The sequence below is a fragment of the Charadrius vociferus genome, unplaced genomic scaffold (genome assembly GCF_000708025.1).
Source record: "Charadrius vociferus isolate BGI_N301 unplaced genomic scaffold, ASM70802v2 scaffold15, whole genome shotgun sequence".
Lineage (NCBI taxonomy): Eukaryota > Metazoa > Chordata > Aves > Charadriiformes > Charadriidae > Charadrius > Charadrius vociferus.
This window is the reverse complement of record NW_009650064.1, coordinates 15,341,557-15,362,092: the sequence shown is the minus strand read 5'-3', so window position 1 is coordinate 15,362,092 and position 20,536 is coordinate 15,341,557. Positions and strand designations below refer to the sequence as shown.

General features: G+C 37.9%; 1 protein-coding gene across 1 annotated transcript in view; it reads right to left on the bottom strand.

Annotated features, from left to right (window-relative positions):
- The window catches only part of JPH1 (junctophilin 1), a 77,186-nt gene that overhangs the window by 15,420 nt on the left and 41,230 nt on the right, over positions 1 to 20,536 (bottom strand). The window contains exon 2 of the mRNA XM_009891892.1: positions 15,657 to 15,775. Within this exon, the coding sequence (XP_009890194.1) occupies positions 15,657 to 15,775 (119 nt within the window). The remainder of the gene's footprint in view (positions 1 to 15,656; positions 15,776 to 20,536) is intronic.

Sequence of the window (20,536 nt, the reverse complement as noted above, 5' to 3'; positions counted from 1 at the left end):
CAATTTCCACATGAAACGTTTTCACAGTGCCAGATGCATTCCGTCTTAGAGGGAATGTTGTGAGAAACTCCATGAGAACAAGAGCTCTCGCTCTGGGAGCAGCAAAAAATTTGGGAGAGTAGGTTTCTCTGAGCTAAGCCTGAGACACTACGCAATACAGATGAGAGCCTCTCATCATATGATGACAGAGGATGACTAGTCCTGCAGCCCTGGACTCTACATGACTGAAGTAGGTTCCTGTAAAACCCTACAGGCAAATCCAGGCTATAGGACTCTAGCAGTCTCGTCACCTGCGTGTCTCCGGTCCCTGTGGGGGATCGGTACTCCCAGTTGTAAACTGGTTGGCTGCTGCACAAGAGCTGAGGAACCTCCTTCCCCTTTTCCCTCTCCGATTTGTGAAGGCCTAGCCACAACCTTTAAATCAGTTAAAAGTGATTTGGGTGGGAGGTACTGTAATTATATCCAATGCAAAAATGCTAATTTGGGAATTACCTGGCATTACCAATGAGACTATGCTTAATTAGGTCATTATAACTTGTAAAACTGTATTTAAAACCTAGATGTTGATGTGTTCTTTACTGTACAGACCAATTTTGTTCTTCAGACATGTCCTCTCTGTTTGTTTTTCAGGGGAAAATGAAAAACTTGGCAAAACCACCTTCTTAATATATGGAAATAGCATTTAAGGTCTTAATCTGTGCAATTTTACAGTAAAAAAGGAAAAAAAAAAAAAGGGACAGCTTCTCCTTAAGAAAAAAACCCCAGCTTTATAAAAAATTTTATAAACATCTCATAATTTCTTCATGATACTTCCTCCACTTTTTTGTCCCCCACAGCCTCACCAGTCTTACAATTAATGAAAAACAAGCATTTCATATTACCTTTTTATCAGTCTTTTGAAAGCAAGACAGGATGGCAATGCCACTAATACAAGCTCTAGAATATAATATTTACAGTATATAATATTTAAGTAATTATTAGGTAAGCATATGCTTATTTCTGCCTTTTAAACTACAGTACACATTATGTGATGTAACCTATCTTTACTGCTACATAAAGAGTTAACAAATATATAGTGCTATATGAAGACTAACCTAGGTAATAAATGACATAATTTCATGATTACCAGAAAATTTATGTTGCACTTCTATATAAATTCCATCCATGAAGCAGATACTTCACTCCCTAATTTTGTTTGCACATATGCATTGTTAGCAGAAAGACTCAATCTTCGCTTGCAAGGTTTACGCACTGTCTGTGGGGTAACGGTGACAAGATCAAAGCTATTTGCTCAGGCAGGCCACTGCAGTCTTATGCAAACCTGCCAGGATTAGAGGTCCCTTTTTACTAAACTCCTGAACTTTTCTATAAAAAAGACAGAACTCTAGCTCTGAAAAGTTCACAATCAATAAGTACAACACAAAAGATAGCAAAAAGGTTATACCAATAGCCCATTTTACAGATGGGGGAGCCAAACCAAAGGGAAGTCATGACCCAGAGCGCATGCTGCATCTGAATAATCTCTCTGAATTCAGTGGTGAGCTGTCAATAAAGCACTGTCATAGTCAAAGCTTTGCTAAATCTTCGGTAAAGTGATAGCCTGAAGTTGCACAGGAAGCCTTTGTCAAAACTAGGAATGGAGTGCCAGTCATCTGAGTAATCAAAAGCCAACAAAGCCTTAAGTTTGTGACATATCTTCAGAAATGTCATCTTCCTTGAGAAGCTGAGTACTGTCTACTGAATCAGAATTCAAAGATCAGGAGAAGGAAATAGTAAATGCTGAGTAAGTTTCTTACTGCACATTATATCCAAATCCAGGGCACAATATTGTTGAAGCAAAGGCTTAAGTCTTTGTTTAAATGCACTGTACTAAAAAGGAAAATGTATAGTTTGGTATTGGTACTACCTGTTGCTATACATTGTTTGAGAAATAAGCCAGTGAAAACCATCTGGTTTGTTATCTTCTGATGTGATCAATGGTTTTTTAAAGTATGCCTGTTGGCAACAATATCTATACTCCCATATTAAGATTTATTTGCTACTCTGATGAACATTAATAAAACTTGGAAAGCCTGGTGACCCATTACAGGATCAATTAATCTAGGATCTTTTTTCTTGCAAGCATCCAAAATGCTGTCATGTTAGCGTTTTTCTGGATAGGACATCTATTTTACTATAATTCCTCAGCATTTAGGATGGTAACTGTAGTTGAAGCAAATAAAAATAATCATTTATCAGTCTGCTAAAAGAAGTGATTTGATGACTCATTACAAAATTGCAAATAACTATATTCAGTAAATTTTAGAAAGACAAGGTTTTTTATTATTGCTTCATTGCGGAGATGTGGGGGGGGGAGAACTATAATTAATGTCATTAGTACTTCCTCTGTTTTATTCTTATTTTTCTGAAGCTTATACTGGTAACAGGAAAAAAAAAAAAAAAGCTTTTTACTGCTAGGCTGCTGGCTTGAATTCAGCCCAACTGAATGGAGGGCTGTGCAATGTCACGTGTAAAATTTGTTGAAGAGCTCAGCAGAGCAGAGACACGATTCTGGTTTTAGCAATGTTTGGCAGCCCTGTCTGCCATCTTGGCAGGCTGAACTGTGACTGAATGGGGCTGGAAATTAAGGGGTGAGGACTTTAGCCATAGAGAAATTGATGGATATATGGGAAGGTGCTTTAAGAGGCATAAGGCTCTGAGCAATCATTTCTGCCTGACTTAGATATGGTAGTTTAAGAGGTTATCATCCCAGGTGTCTGCAGTATCCTTCTGATGCATACAGTGACCCAGCCATAGGACATGGAATGGTGCAGCTGCTTCATGGGTGGGTCAATGTGCAGCAAGATATGTAAGATTTCTGGCCACAGACAGTAAGAGGACACCTGAACTGATTGTCAAGTTGGAGGTGGGATTTCCATAGAAAGAAATGACCTACTCGTAGTGATGCATATATATGTTATTTAATAGTTCTTTAATTTCAAATGACATATGTAGGCCCTGTTGCCCTGGTTGGGCTGCATCTAAAGCTGGTTATGCCAGCTGGAATAATGGCTCTCCTTAACTGTATTTGAGAATGCTTTACAGAAAAAAATCACACATTTCCTAAAGTTTAAAAATTAAGCATGTCACAAAAGAGAAAGAAGAATTGAAATGGAAGGGATTGTTGACACCATCTGGTGGGATTTAAAAGAAACCCAAGTCTAGATGCCTGCTTTAGCTTTTAGCCTCTGATGGCAACTGCATTTCGGTGAGGTACGATCAGCATTTTAAATGCTAGCAAGTAGTTTCCCTAGCAAGGGGCAAACCAAAAATCTCGCCTGGATTAATTTTTAAATTCCATGCTGCTGCCTTACAATACTTTCTTTTTTTTTTTCTGGACTTGCTACCGCTGACATGGAAGTACCATGGCTGCCTAGGAAAGCAAACAAGGTAAACAAGAGGGAGAAGACTGCATGTTTTGCATAATCCAAAAATACTCTAAAATATAATTTTACCCTTTGGGATGCTTTGTAGTCTTTCTTAAGTCACTCTTAACTCCCAACTCCTCATTTCCTCCTCATCCCCCCCTTAAAAATACCTGCCCTTCACTAAATTTTCTCCAGCTGAGACTTCTAGGGCTTCTCAATCTGTTAGCATCGCCGCTTCCTTAAGCACTACTCCTTTCTTCTCCTACTGCACTGGAGACAGCACTGAAACTAGCATGTGCCAACAGTTACTCACTCACTAGATACATGAACATTATGGAGAATGATGCCTATATGTATTTATTTTATGGAACTGTTGTGATTTGATCTGGCAGCTTGCTGTCCTTCAAACCACGTACTACCAACATGACCTAAAAATATAACACAAAGATAGCACATAACGTGATCTTATCCTATTGCCACAATCTGAAAAGCCACATCATCATTCAGTGATGTAAAAGTTAGAATACACAAATCTTCCACCTAGGACTAACTTTAAAAGGTAGAATCACTGAATACAAGCAGGTTTTAATGCAGCTTTAAATGCAACCTTTCCTTCTTGCTTAGTAAAGATAAGCACCTACAATAGGTAATCACTGGTAGAAATTGCTTATTAAGCATCTCGTGCAGAAGAACCCCAAACATACAAATTCTTGTGTATCAAGGTTGCCATCTTTCTTTATCTCTGCTCAGGAAGCAGTTTTGTGCAGTATCATAAGCAACTTCCAAGTAGTTTTCCTAGAATACCTATCCACCACCTTCAAAACACCTGCCAGTACTTTGTTTTCTTGGTTTTGACGTCAATGAAAACGATGGGGCCTTCTCAAAACCCACATCAAACATTCCCTGTCATGGACTAGACAAAGATTTACCAGCCGCACATACAGAGACACGCATACACTTTGGCCAAACCCAAGGCTAGTTTCTATGCCTCTGTGTTTACTCTGCTCTGATGTTTGCACAGCACAAGGGAGCTATTGGTGTGGCCTGACTTTACTGCTAGTCTCTCTTCATTTCACACAGGTATTTGTTGAAAAATATATGGCATTATGTTATCTCTCAGTGCTGGAAGAAACTTCTTGAAAATATTAAAACGTCAACTCAAGCACATGGCTTGAGTTGCTAACAGCAATGACAACGAAAAAGAAAACTGACTTCCACCGAACGATCCAAATCATATGCAACATCACAAACTTGTGAGTCTAGCACTAGGATGACAAAACAGGGATGTCAGTGCAATTCCTATCTGTATGAAAACCAGACTGCCGCTTCTCTCCCTTCCTACCAGTTCCCCCAAGTCTGAAATTAATTTGAGTCATCCTACCATTAACATACATGAATATAATACATAAACAGTATTTTTGTATTTTCCATTTTTTTGGATTCTCCAATAAATAAGTAAAAAAAAAATTACGGATAAAAGAATCCCTAAAAGTAAGATTTTCTTCCTCAAGAGGTTTCTAAACGCATCATTATAGAGTAGACATATACACACCAAAAGACCTGAAGGCAGGAAAGAATAGACTAATGAATCCCCAAAACTGCCTGTAGTCAGCACTAAGAAAGAAGAATGTATTTATTCTGACTGTAAATCCAATCTCTGCTCCATTTCAGTGACTGCTGTAGTAGGTGACTAAAGTAGCTGTGACATTTGCGAAACAGGGCACAAAATTCATAATTGTATCTGCATAGTAGATTACAGTGTGTAGGCCCTGGTACTTTTGGATTCATTACCATCAGAAAAATATAACAGATTTATCCTACCTGATAGATGGCACTATGAATGCCGTGCAGCCTCTCTCTAATACCTCACTGGGACATCAGCTTATGGACACAGAAATTGCTCATGACCAACAATCTTAATCAGGGCTTGCTTTACTCACCCTAACTTGTTGTTGATGAATACTGACAGAATTTCAAAAAATATTTGACAAGATGACGTGGTGTTGCATATGGCTCCTGTATATAGGACAGGCTTCATTTTTCCAGGCTAGATAATATACATGCATTGTGTTTAATGTGAATGCTCCTGGCTAAATAACACATGTTGTATAATCTACTTGAATGCTTCAGAGCTTGCGGGCTGCTTAATATGAGATAACCAAGAAGGTAAGTTTTTAGCTTTTTCACAGAAAATCTAGAGCCTACTTTACTTCAGCCGAGCTGCACTAGGGCATGAGGGAGACTGAAGTCTACTGTCAGTGTATGTTTTACTGTTATTATTAAGAACGGTACATGAATCTGATCATCCGATCATCTGATCATGGGAACATTTTTCTGAAAACTAGAAAAAAAATCCACTGGAAAATTTAGCAAATGTTAACTGCAGCAGTAGTGTTCTTTATCAGTAGTGTTATTTATCGTAAAGGATGGGCAGAAGTGAAAGGCTGTTAATTCTGTTCTCGTCACAACTGCATATTCTCTGAAAAGATGAATTGCATATATATAAAGAGACTGTTAATGTGGCATAATAACTGTCTATACCCAGTAGAATCCACACTTCTTTACATTTTTCCCAGCATGTCCACATCTTTCTGATACAACGATACCCAAAGCTATACACAATATTTCAGATTCAGTGTCACTGGGATCATGCAGAGAAGGGGCCATTACCCTTCTTCTCCATGACGTTCTTCTTCTGTATATACAGCCTGGAAGAGTATTAGCTGCTTCTCCTGCCGTATCACATTTCAAGTGCATGGCTATCATCCTGCTCCATGGGAGTTTGGCAACTGACCTCAACAGGAGCAAGCTCACATCTCATCTCCAACTGGCTGAGTCTGTCAGCCCTTAAGGACTTCTGGTAGTACTTCTGTGGAGCAAGTCTCTGTCTTCAGTTTAAATAGGAGGTCCGATAATTGTGCGAACTAGCTTGCATTTGGTGAGCGATCACTGCTGCAAATGGTAGCGCTCACTTTCAGCTATATGTGGAATGTTACTGAGAACTTTGTTTTCCTCTGTTCCGGCTTATGTTTGCAAGATACCACTTTGCTATTACCTGCTGATTTAAATAATATGCTATTCACCATATTATACAAACATACAACACATCATCCATGATATTTGGCTAGTCATTAGCGAAGACTGATGAGATGACTATCAAATTCCTTGTCATTTTATTAGACTTCTCTCTCCCTGCTCTTTTTCACTTCCTTTTGGTTGTTTTTCATCTCATTAACAACCTCCAGTATTCCTATTGGAACCAGACAGGATCTAAACACATTTGACTCTCCTTTTGAAAATGTTATAGATTAGTAACTGTCATGTCTTGTCTTTTAACTAAATTGGAAAATACACTATATTTGATGAAGTTCAGGATGAAAACTGAAACTAGTTTGGCAGTCATGCTTTACATTAAAACCAGAATACTTATGGCTCTTAATATTTATTGTTCATTGTTCTCTTACTATATTCTCTTGTCCTGCATAGCAGCCATGGCTTTGCCTTTCTGTTCCACATCAAAACTTTTAACATAAGCATCCTAGTTCCCAGTGCTAACAGACTGCCAAAGCTGTATCAGATACTCTGCCTCTCGGGCCACATACAAGTATGGAGGAAGCAGTAGGTTTTTCTTCCTCGCATTTGATTGTCTTTGCAGAATTTTATATCATATACTGAGAACAATTTTAAACAAAATTTCTTACACAAACCAACCCTCAAGCTCGTGGTCCACATATGCAGGTTTACACAGATATTAGAAATTACTGAAATGATAGTAGTTGCTCTGCTGATATGGATCAAACAGCTTCAGATTAAAACTGCAACCACTTCCACAAGCAACCTGAAATAACCACAAAATGACATGATTTAGTTTTTAGGAGGAGGAGAAAAATATCATTCATAGCTGTCAGATGCTTTTCAATACAATGGTCTTGCTCTTTAGTAAATTTAATAACCGAATGAAATTTTTGCCAAAGCCCTCTAACTTTCGGCTCTTTTAAAATCCTTATGTGTCAAAGAAACAGTGCCTGCACTGTTTTTCTCTGAAAACCATCCACTCTTCCACTAAAAAAAAAAAGCAGACTCTAGGATATGAACCCAGGGCTTGAGTTCTAGATGTCAGCACTTCTTATGCCTGTGAAGTATGTGCCAATAAGGCTCAATACTGGAAAGACATGAAATATATGTATGTCACCAACCAACTGAAATTGCATTTGAATTATTTAGATGGGCAAAGTAACATGGAAATAACTAGACAACTTTAACTCCACTGATTCTAGTAACAGATTTATATATGCATTACAGCTTTACTTAAGCTCTAGATATTTCAAAGGGATTCATCATTGTATGATAACATTAGACTTCATTTTTTTTATTATCCCCTTGTGTTTATAGAAAACCCACTTGAAATTATGAACTGGAAAGATGCAAAAGTAGGAGTAAAATAAAGAGACCCCAAATTTACTGCATTTAAAATATATGGGTTTATGAATTTTCTTGGAGGGTAGAGGGTTAATCCAGTATTTTCCAATATTCAGACCCAGTATTTTATGAAAACATGGCAGTATTCATTAAGCTGCATTGCACCTGTAGCAAAAATTTATTTCTTACATCTAGCAACGGTTAATCCAGTATTTTCCAATATTCAGAAACAGTATTTTATGAAAACATGGCAGTATACATTAAGCTGCATTGCACTTGTAGCAAAATTTATTTCTTACATCTAGCAACAGAATCAACTAAGAAACTTAAGAGTCTGAAGTGGGCTAACAGAACTTACTGCTGCACTGAAAATGCCAAACCTATAGAAATACAATGATCAGTTTAATCCTTGTAAAACTAGGGCATGTTATCTGCTTAGTCTTCCATTCTGTTCTGGCTCTCTCCCAACATATTCTTGATCTTTAGTATTTTAACAGAAACCTCTCATCATGCCACTTACTATTCTGACCTCAGAGGGTGTCATTTCTCCCCCTTCACCTCTGCACTCTAAGTTTTCACTTCTAAATTCTAACTGTGCAATATCCATGTACGGCTCCTCTTCTCCAAATCTATCCCATACTTTTCATAGTTTGCCAACTGCCCCTGACAAAACACCTTCTGCTCTTCATCTGATACTTTCTGAGGAGCCTCTGCTGATTTCTTAGTCATATTTCAGTATCAGTACTCTATTCTCATCCTCCTCTGACACAGCTGGCCATTCTCTTCTGGAACACTTTTCTTCTATTAGCATCCATGACTCATCCTTTTATTTCTCCCTCATTTTTCTTTCACTTTTTAACTATACTTTCAAGGAAGATAATCTCAGATTACTCTGTTCTTGGTCTCTCTACCTTCTCTTTTTACAGTCATATTTAATATTTAAATATTTCGTATTTAATTTCACCATAGAAAAAATTAAACTACCAATTCCATGCTGGCGTTGTTTTAGTTCCAGATTTTACTCCTGTTCAGATTCTGATCTGAGTGAGTAACTGTTACAAGACTAATAGATAGAAACCTTCATCTCCTCCAAATTCTCAGCATGATCTTCTACATCGCACTGAACAATACTATATTACTCTACATTACTCAGGTCTATAATGTGAATAACATCTTTCTTTTTCAGATCTCTCTCTACACTCTCTCCAATTCTAAGTAAGTTTTAAGTCTTGTAGACTTTCTTTGAATAAAATGCTGTGTATATTGGCTATCTATTTCTCTGGCCTCAACAAACAGAACACAGCTGCAAAGATTATTTTTCTCTAATGTTCTACCCTTCCCTCTGAAATACATCTCTTGTTCCCCATTTCCTACAAAAACAACCGCAAAAAAGCCCACAGCAAGTGTTAACTGCTTATGGTCAAGTAATACAAGGCACTCTAACAAGCACAGTTGTAGAGATGTGCTAATGTAACCCATATCACATGTTAAAAAAATAACATGAGAAACCTATCCTTTTTCAACATAGTTTGAGCCTTCACTAGTATAATAAAATCCTTTCAAAATAAATCACCATACTCTAGTGAAAATTAGCACTGTAAGGAATGTTCTCACAGTACAGACCTTGTTAGCTGAATTTCAACATGGAACAAATATTTATGACGCAGTTATAAATAGGATTTATGATGGAAATGTTGACACTGTGATAATACTCCCATGTGATAGACCCTACTTCATCTTGTCCTTGGCTGATGGACACTGTGACAGACCAATATAGAAATTTGCTGGAGCAGGCCATCAGTGGGCAGGTTCTGTGTCCTGGAAGGAACGGTTCTTTTTGGGAGCAAATGAAGAATTTTGAACAGGAGAAAGGAGACAATTAAAATTCTAAGGTAGCCCTGACCTCTTTCTCTCAGATAATACCTGTAATTAACACTCCCGTGGTGGCAGTTCAGACAGGTATACCTAGGCTAGAATTCAAGAAGCAACACAGCCAAGACAGCACTGAAGCTAGCCCAGGTTAGTTGCCTGACTATCTATCTAGCTCCAGAGTCGGATCCCGTAGCCTTTACCAGGCAATCACGAGTTGTATCTAGACGCAAATTAACTAGCTCAGCACTTAATGGAAGCCTGTGAAAATTACAGTGATTGTAACAGCGTTATCCCTCTACAGGAAACTGGTTGTCTTTGTTTTAAAAGTTAATTTGCTCAAAACTAATTATGCAATTATTTTTTTCTAAGCAAATAATTCGATGATGTGACTCAAAAGTATCTTGGAGAGGTTGAGAAAGCATCCTGAAGAATTAAAGCTACTCCTTTGCAACCTCTCATTCCTTTGCCTTCTCCCAGGCATGCTCTCTTGTCCCAAATGTATTCGGGAACACCGGGGAGTGGGTTGAGCCAGCGTGCGTGTGTGTGGCAGTGGGGCAGGATGGGTGCAGAATGCCAGCACACTGGATGGGCCTCACAGTCAGCAAAAGAAAAGAGGTGGAAGGGCTGGGACATCCGTACCTAAGGCTTGGTGAGAGCGATGATAAATCTGGAAGTCAAGTGGTGAAGACTGGTATGACAAGAGTTATAAAAAGAAAGGAGAGAACAAGAATAAAGCTTGAAACTGATATCTTTTCTTTTAACGCACCTTCTTTCTTTAATTACTATAGACAACAGGAGTGCCTTAGGATACTTCTACAGGCTCTGGCTTCTCCAGAGCTGTGTAGAAATTGAACGGAAGCAATAAATAGTAGAGAAAAGATGCCATAGCAAGAATCCCAACAACAGTTGTGTGAGGATGATGAAGCCGTATGTCGAATAATTCCAGAAAATGAACAGGCTCTTGTATGACTAAGAGTAACTAGAGAGCTTCCGTATGCTTTAAGGCACAAACTGGTAACTCTAATCAGGCAAAATGCTCATTGTACTTGGCTTTTTAAATAAAAATATCTGGCCTGGTCCACATGCATTTAGCCAGTAAATTCCAGTTAATTAGCATCAGGCAGAAATCTCTCTTTCCTGTCCATATGGAGTTAGCATTTTGTGAACTGGAGGAGGTGGAGATGGCAGAGAGGAGGAAGATGGGAAGGATGGGTTTTCTTCTGAGGCTACAGACATCCATCACTGGTCAAAAGAGAATGTAAAACACGGTTGCTCTTTAAGGCATTAGAGGCCATTAGATATTGCCTTATCATAAGCTTAAAACACTTATTTCTGAAGCTAGTCATGTTCAGCGTGTTAATACTGATGCTGTAACAGTAACCAAACGTTACATGAAAAAATACTGGTACAATCCGACAAATTCTTATTCTTTTCATTAGAAAATCTTTGCTCTCTGCTCATATATTTCACCTAAAGAAAGTCTGTCCATCTCTTTAGAGAGTGTTAATTGATAAACTGCTCCTTGATTTCTCTCATGCCTTGTTTAGCAGGTCAAAGGCTGGATGAATTGTTCTGGTGAGCCATGTATGTCCGCCTGGCAGCTGCTTGGCCTGACAAATAATCTGCCATAAAACAATTCAGATCTGAATTTCCAGACCTTAATTGCTCCATGGTAAAGTGCCCAGACTGCTCTTACCCTGCAGCAAAGTAGTTTTACCCTCTTTCATTTAATCAAACGTTATTCATTCAATCTGAATGAAAGAGCAGTATCCATTTGCTGCAGGATATATACGCAACACAGACAATTATGGCTTAGCTGTCCGGTCTGTGTAAGTTCATCCTTTAGTTTACCTCCTGATAGTGTGTTTACAAGACCATATCCTAGAGATGATGTCCTGTGGAATTTAAAATGAATGGGTAAGTCACACAATATCCCCCCTTTTTACTGGGTGTCAAAAGCCTTTCTTTTCTATTACACCTTTGATACAGCATTCTCATTAGTCATTTGCCTTTCTCTAGGTTTTAATGAGACACAAACCAGCATTTATTGTTTTTCTCTAAGCAAAGGCAATTTCAAACTGTCCCTGGATGACTCCCTTGAATGAGGATATGACTCAGGTTTCATTTGTTTCCTGTCCCGGTATGCTGTCTTTTGACACATATACAAGTTTAGTGATGCCTGGAGGAAACAAACAGGTCAGAGCTGGGATTTCTCAAAATTTGTTTTATTTAGTGATAAAAAGGCCTGTAAAGTCTGGCCTCTATAAAGACTGCAACATTTGTTAAATGTACAAAACGTACAGCGTTGTGGGAAGGGCTCTGCAAAGATATACCATCCTCACAGTTCTTAATCACAAGCCAAATCTCTGCTACAGCAAAAGTAGAAGCAGGTTCTTGCCTGAGACTAGCGCCAACAATCTTAGAGAAAAAAGCTCCCTGTAACCTTTTAAGTCCTTACACCATGCCACGGACCTTTTCAATCATATTTGCTTTCTTTATATGCAAATATTAAGGTAATCAATTACTGGGAAAGCTAAATCTGAAGATTTCTATGGTACCTCAATACTCATGATTCAGACTGATGTTATTATTCTTACCCGCTGAATGCTACTTTGCTTCCTACCGCTTTGTTCTCATTTCAGTCTCCTTTTAAACTACATTACAAAGCTAGAACCTCTTGGCAGCTTCTGATGAATGTCTTAATGAACATAAAATTTAAACAGGAGAGAAAGTAATTGGGAAGTAAGAACTGTCATAGTACAATGAGTGATGAATATTCACTGTAATTATAAATTGTGTGTAATACTAGGATGCGTGGCCCAGAAAGTTGCTTTTTAAGAACCTGAAAATTAAGAGCTTTATCAAAAGATTTAAAAATATTTAAATGGACTTAGGCCACAGGTAATGCAGAGATCACTCATTAGGACACAAAAGAATGCTTAACTGTCGTTTACAAAGAGGTATTTGTATTTAACTTTTTTCCCACTCTCTCTTTCTTTGAAGAGATGTGTTGATATACTACATACATTTATTTGTTGCTGGCAGCATGCTTGCCTACTGTACTAAGCAGTTCAAGCAATGAGAGAAAAATTACACTTTCCCATAATAACTTATTTTCAAGACCATTTAGCACAATGGAGAGCTTTCTCTTAACTATAGTTTCACAGACTGAGATACAATACTTATCATTACCTTTCAGTAGCACTAACAGAAACTTATAAAGGTACTGTAAAACTAAAAAGCTCAAGCAACAGAAGAAAACCAAGAAGTTGCTATCAGGAAGCAATAATGGTTACCTTGTTTTCATTCAAAATGTTATTTGAAAAGCAGATATTTACTGCTGTTTGTGTGAGTGAACGTAAGTATTTAAAAATATTTATCTATTTTATTACCATAAATGACAAAAGCTAATGTTAACATTGTCCAGTAACTCGTAGGTAACACTTGGGAAATATTTAAATAAGCAATTATGTGTATAGGTGAGTCTCAGAATTAATTGGTACCAGAAAGAATGCATCTGAAAAAGGCATTATGAACACTGAGGATGAAAAGTATCTGTGACATGACAGTATTTGAAAGGATCACAATGATGTATAAATCTGGTATTTTTCTGCAGCTTATTGGGATAATTGAAATTTAGTTAAAATCCTGGCATCTTGAAGTTACTTAAGCAATGGGAATAGCATTTTTTTTTTTAAATGTGTAAATCTGGTATTTTTCTGCAGCTTATTTGGGATAATTGAAATTTAGTTAACATCCTGGCATCTTAAAGTTACTTAAGCAATGGGAATAGCATATTTTTTTTCAAATGTGTACAAATATACTGTATTTGGCCATGTTGAAAATAACAAAGGAATTCAAAATTTAGACTCCAAAAGAGGTATTTTTCTTTTGGTAGGTAGCTAACTAAATGATAGATACTTCCACACAAAGAATACAGTAAGGAGTCTTTGAAAAATGTTTTGTTACATAACTGTACACCTATACAGCAGGATTTGGGGAAAGGATACAAGCTCTTCCCTTCTGTAATTGGAATAAAAATTTCAAATGAAAGGAAAATAAGAATCCTGCACCTCCTCTCCCCAAATCTCAGCCAATTTGTCAGCAATGCTACTTCATATCCTGTGGAAGGAAGTAAAAAAAGACACCTACCAAGTTCTTGATCTGGGGGATTTCTTGGTGTCAAATTTCACACCATGCAATGTTCCTATTTTCTCTTGAGTACTCTAGCTATTTCTTTATTTCAAGGGTTTGGCAGCTTTGAAATACTTTCATTCCAAATGCTTTAATTCCCTCTTACTTCTATTCTCTATCAAGCTTTCCTTTGGCAGGGTCCCTGTTATTAGTTCTTTGCATGGCTAAGCTTACGACTTCTTAACTTGTGACTGATAAGATTAACTGCTGCTATAAACTGGGAGTTCATCAGTAGATGGAAGGATGAAATAATGAAAAAAGAAAAAGTCTTGGGTATCACACAAGTAGAGTATGGGCCACTAGTGTAAGTCCACAGGAGAGGTGGTATTGAGGCAATTTCCAACAGTGACAGGAGAGGTTGTATTGAGGCAATTTCCAACAGTGAAAGGTACATACTGATGCCATTTTAAAGCTAGTAAAATCTTACTACTGGAAATAATTCTGTTGAGCTTTACCTACAGTTCTGGACAGCCATGTTCAAGAAAGATGAATTTAAATCAGGATGAGTACAAAGAAGGGTTGCAAGACCAATAAGGGGAAGGGAGATTCTAACCTGCACAAGGTGAGCAGCCCTTGACTTATTCACTAAACAAATAAAAAAGAGTGCCCCAAACCATCCACCCCCAAATTACACAGGTTGCTCTCTACAAATAAATACTTAAGAATAAGGAAGAAAATGCATTCTTTCAGCTATCTGACAGTAATGACTTAGTAACGAGTTATAGATAGTGGTCATTTATACTAAAAATTGAAGGAAATAGGTGGATTGCTAGAAAATGTTGAAGAATTTTGTTGTTGTTTGATTTTGCAGGTCATGATGGTAGCCGGCATCCATCATATGAGTACATTTAAGGATAAAGGGGTTTGGGGCTGAAACAAGGATGCGCAGAAGATGAAGGTAAGTGGAAATGAATCTCAGAACTATAATCTATATTAGCATACAAGTGCAGGCAAGTCCTTGAAAAGTAATAACAAGATATGACTCAACTCATGTGATAGGTGAAAGAAAGGACAGACTTATGAAAATACATTAAATTGGCAGGTGGAGTTCCATATTATCTACTCAATCTTAAGCTAAGAGCAGTACACAAAAATACTAACCTCCTGGAAAGACATCAGAAAAACAAAGCAAAAATCACTTTACTTCTTTTTATAGCAACTTTCCAAACCATGTGACAGGTGAAAATGGGTTGCAATGTTGATATAGGTGACATAGACTTCACTCTATGATATCTTGAGTATGGGACTAATGTTCCACAGAGCACCACAGCCATAACAGAGGAAGATTCCCTCACAGGTTATGTATGTGAAATGGTAAAGCATTCTCCAGAACTCAGGCCTTAGCTAATCAAGACTGTAAAGAATTCCCTTGGTCAATAAAAAAGCTAAGGATCTTTCCCCTAATATACACACTATAGAAATAACCCAAATTTCTGTTGTTTTAAGTTCTCTGAAGTCCGCTTTTGACATCGTTCTGAAGAAGCTATTAATTTGAGGCAAATTTGTGTGCTTGATACTGACCTTTCAACACTCGGCTGTTTTTATACAAAGCAAGTAACCAAATGATTAAAAAATGAAAACAAAATCTTCTTAAGCAACGTACCCCCTTCATTATCTACACATGACTATTGTTTCTGTATAAATGACAACATTCAAAATAAAATGAAATTTTAAACTCAACACCAAATTCTTTCACTGCAAAGAAAACCACAAACCACCTAGCCACAAAACAAACAAACAAACAAACAAACAATGTCTGATTACCTGGTTGGTAGAAATTTGGTGAAAGTTCTCTGGCAACTGCTCTTGCAATATCACATTCCTGGCGAGCAGCCTGAGCAGCCTGATCCGCAGCATCAGCTTTAGCTCTTGCATGTGCAGTTCTGTACAGAGTAGAAAACAGTTTATATGCAGAGGAGTCTTTTATGAGTTGCATCAATAATGTGAAAGCAAAAGACTACTGTCCTCAGTTACCATACACTATACTGTATCGTGCACTCTTATGCCCACTTCCTGTGAGTAACTGCGAATCAAAGTATTTCAGAATCTCAGTTGTTCAGTCCTGCTCATCCTCATATCACATTTACTTGTCAGTACACAGTTTACAGCCCAAACTTTCTAAACAGAAAAAAATAGTATCTGATGGAAACCTGGGATTATAACTTTCATACACGTTACCAGAATGTATACAGAAGTGTACAGCAGGTCAGACTGGGTGACCACACTGACTCCTAAACAGGGGTCTCCAAGACCAGGATATATAGTGTTGCAGGGGACTGTGGAATGCTCAGTGCTGGGAGCCATGTAAAAATTTTTGAAGGGCAAAATTGAGGTATGTTGGCTCAAAAAATTGAGAAATGTCTTCCACAATCAGACCGTGTTGGAAAAGAATGGAAAATGCTTTTGATGCTTCAATAGGCATTTGTATAAATGGAGATTTAACAGTTTTAAATTCTTGTAACTCACTGAATTTCAAATCCAAACCAAGGTAACTTTTCTGAAGTCAAGACAACAGTTTGGAATACTTTCATAAAGTAATGTGCCCTCTGCTTTCACTTTTTTTCCTTCTGTTTCTTAAAAAGCCTCAAGAACAGCTTGTGCAAGTGCCTCTGATTCCAGACTGTGTAAATTGATACTTGTGTTACTGCAAGATTGCATCACTGTTTGTCCCATCTTCCCTCCCCACTTCATTTTTTAAACAGTCATCTGTTTAAAAATTCCTGATGCCAGTGATCTCTCTGTGCCGCTAAAGCATTAGCACATAGCCTAGAGCTATGAAATGGTTCATTAGAACAGAGAGAAAGCTAAACATGCCAAATTGGCAGAGTTTTTTGAGCCTCTAGAGATATTAATAACATTTCTAAACCAGATATATTAAATTTCATGGTCTCAGGAATTTCCTCATAACATTCTAGTAGAAAATTGACACTTAAGTAAGAAAAAAATTAGTTAAGAGAATAACAGCAGCAGCAGCAACTTCTATCCTATGTGCCTGGTGATACAAATCAACAGCAATCAAATAAACTTTCAACAACTTCGCTGTAAAAATTGAGTTTCATTTTCAAGGAATAAAGAAGAGTTCTATGTGTTTCAGATGAAGCAAGAATTAAATGTTTGCATTAACCAGAATGAGCACCAAGAGATTAACAGTATGGCAGACTTTGCATTTCTAAAAGGATGTTTAATCCCATAGGGTACCAGTATAAACACAGACATAAAAAAACCACATAGACAGTTTCATCTGTGGTGCCTGGAGAAGATTTATTTGAGTTACATCCTCCCTAAAACGTGTGCGGGGATAAATGTTGAATGTTATGTCAAAGCTTAGCTTGTCACAATTTACTGGATAAATATCAGCTCATGCTGCCTTCCCGCAGGTCCCTCTGGGTCTCTGAGAAAAAAAGATAATGAGCAAATAAGCAGTAACACCTTCGACTTGTACTCAGGATGGGGGAAAGAAACTGTTAATCAAAACAAATACACCGTATAATCCCATATGTGTTCCGTGCAGTTCATGAATGGTTGTACGCTATGTGCCTGCTTAGTAACAGTAATCAAAACCGTTCTTTCTCTATAATCATTATTTTCAATTAGATGAGCTATTCTTAGCTCCTGCATAATTATGTCTATGTAGCATAAACTTAATGAAGCAATCCTAGCACTGGGACATTGTTTTGTGAGACAATAATGTAGTCTGCACATAGACAAACTAGACACTGATCATCCTTTTGTGATGATAGAACAACCAGACTATTCCCATATAAAAATAATCTAATACTATTGCCACCGCTACAACAGACATTTTAAAAGCGAGTATACTAAATGACCAGCACCAGGAAAATATGCTGCCAGGATAGTACAGTTATTTATTGATGCCTATGAATTTTCTGCATTATTATACACAAGAATCATTATACACATCCTGTCCAAACATACAGTATCAAAGCAGTGAAGGAATTAAACGGTGATGTGAGTAATAGGCTAGTGAAACTTTGTCACACGAAGCCAGGCAGAAGCAAGTCACAGCAGGAAGAAGCCAATGGAACAGAAGGTAAATGAGCACTGCTTGCCTTGCCTGCCTTATCTCACACTTTTTTTTTTTTAAACTCACACTTCCTGCTATTCTGCCCCTTTTGTACTGACAGTCAGGAGTTCCAGCAGACCAGAACAGGAGCGACTGTTCAGATGTGAACGCTGCCAAGGCATGTCTCAGTGACACACTTGAGCAGGGCCTCGGTGCTGTGCCATCGCTGAGAGACGATGCAGCACGAGGAACTAAAGAGGCACCAGAGGGTAAGGCACAAGAACGGCGTTTACGCTCCTGAGCAGGCCTTCGACCAGCCACGCAGAAGTGCGTGCACGTGGCTGTGCTGAGACACTTCCCTGACGGCCTCTTCAGCAAGCATCACCTACAACATATGGCACACGTGAAAAGAACAGGAGAAACCGGCAGAGCCGGTGCTTCTGTACAGAATGGAAGCACTGTGCTTCGCCTGTGAACACAGGCTCTTCATTATTTGCATTATTTGCTATTTATCACCTTGACATTTGGACGCTCAGGTTTACTGGCTAACTTCAGCAATATGTACTTTATTATTTCCATTTGCAGCTGTATATTCAGACATTTCTTTTAGTTCCTGCATACTTACTTAGAAGTGAGACTCAAATAATTTTTCTGATGCTATTTAATTTTTTTTATTCTGACTTCCACACTTGATTTGTCTGTATGTTTTCCAAATTATCTACTTACAGTTACTGCTGCGTGGCACTACATTTTGTTTGTACTTGTTTTATTCTGCCTTGCACTGACCCCCACACTGTCAGAGTGTTATTATCAGAGACTGTCCTGCTTTGAGACCATGGAGAAATAAGTTAGTTTCGAATGACAACGTTTATAAGGGAGAGCTATCAAAGCAGGGCAGCCCCACTGAAATAGAATCCATTTGCTCCATTTATGCTTTACACAATTTGGGAAACCCTTCTTTAACTTTTTTTTCTGGAGTAATTTTGTCACTGTAAAGTCTTGAAGTTTTGTTTATTAGTAATTATTCATGGAAATTTAAGTCTATGATATACCAAATCAAAACGACCCACATTTGAATGATCACCGTCTACTTCAGAATTGCTTTTTTTCACAGAGAGCTCTACATCTTTTGCCATGACAAGAAATCTTTATGAGAACTTGTGGAAGAGAAAACGCAAAAAGAAGTCTCCTTTCCTCTCCCCCAGCCAAGAAGACGACTGCAGTAAGCTTTGCATGCGGTTCCACACGTTCTCCAGGAAGGGTCAATCTGAAGTTTCAGCAACAAAACAGAAACTATGCAGGGAAGTAGGCAGCAATCCACAGACAGCACAGTAGTGTGGGAAAATAACAACTGACCTGCTTTGCAATGCTGCATTCAGGTTCTAACTCACAGCAAAGGACTTTAATGATTTTTCTTTTAGGTGAACAGGCAGTCCTTTGTAAAAACTCATTCTTAGCAACTGTAACACATAGTACTAACTTTTGAACTGCCATGTGTTTTCACCTGCGTTATCTACTTGAAATTATCATCCTACCATTAATATTCCATGTGAAGTCTCAAGCACGCTTGAAAGCTTTCAAACCAACATAAAATTAAAGTACTGAAAACAAAACCAATTCATATTTAGAGGAAGAATTTACCACTTAACTCATGAGTCCACAGTGGTGGTAAACACAATCAAGACAGGAACAAAATTAAGTTGTATCTGTGGTAGGAATCAAACTATACTTACATTAAAAAGGAACCCACAGCTGTAGCTCATGCAGAGTGTTGGGACCAGGTGACTGCACGTGGAGTCCCTGTATCTACCTGTCTCTGTTGCCAGTGAGCGAGGGCTGGAGGACCAATGGCTAACTGAATAACTTTGCTATTGTTAGAAATTCTATTTAGACTCATATCAGGGTCTGATTCTGAAAGGAGCCTAAGCTTTCTAGACTGTGGGACAACTGATACCACCACCAATACCTTCCTTTTCTGTCTTTGGTTGGGTAGATAAACATATTAGCTCAAGAGATTATAAACACAGAGTCTGGGGCTTCTTACAAGCAGCCTTCCCTTCCAGCAATACTACAATCAGATTGCTATCTCCTTATGCCTGAAAAGTGACTTGAAGGAGGAGTATTGAGGACTGAAGGGCTTAAACAACATTATCTAGCGTTCTGCAGCAACAATGCTTACATATAATGCCAAGTGTCTGGAATGCATTGTGTTTATCTAAATTTAAACCCCATTTAGAACTGTCCATTACCCTCCAGATTATTTTGTATTTCCACGGTATCCTTCAATGCACTTGTAATGCTGCCTCATTCAGAGTCAATTAAAAATGTAAGCAACATAAGTTTACTTTGTTTCATTTTCAGCTTTTATTAAACACAGTGAGTGATTCCCGCATAAAGCTTTCTAGGAGCTTGCTTTCTATTTCTTCAAACACCACAAATAATTTTCTCTGTTATCTAGTTGCCAAACATATGAAAAACAATTATGTTCCTATCAAATTATCCTAAATTAATAATCTTAATAATATTACTTATTAACAGATTTTCATGCTATAATAAAATCAGTAAAGGCTAAATCTATGTGAAGTTCTCAGAGATATATGTAATTAACGACAGCTATCAG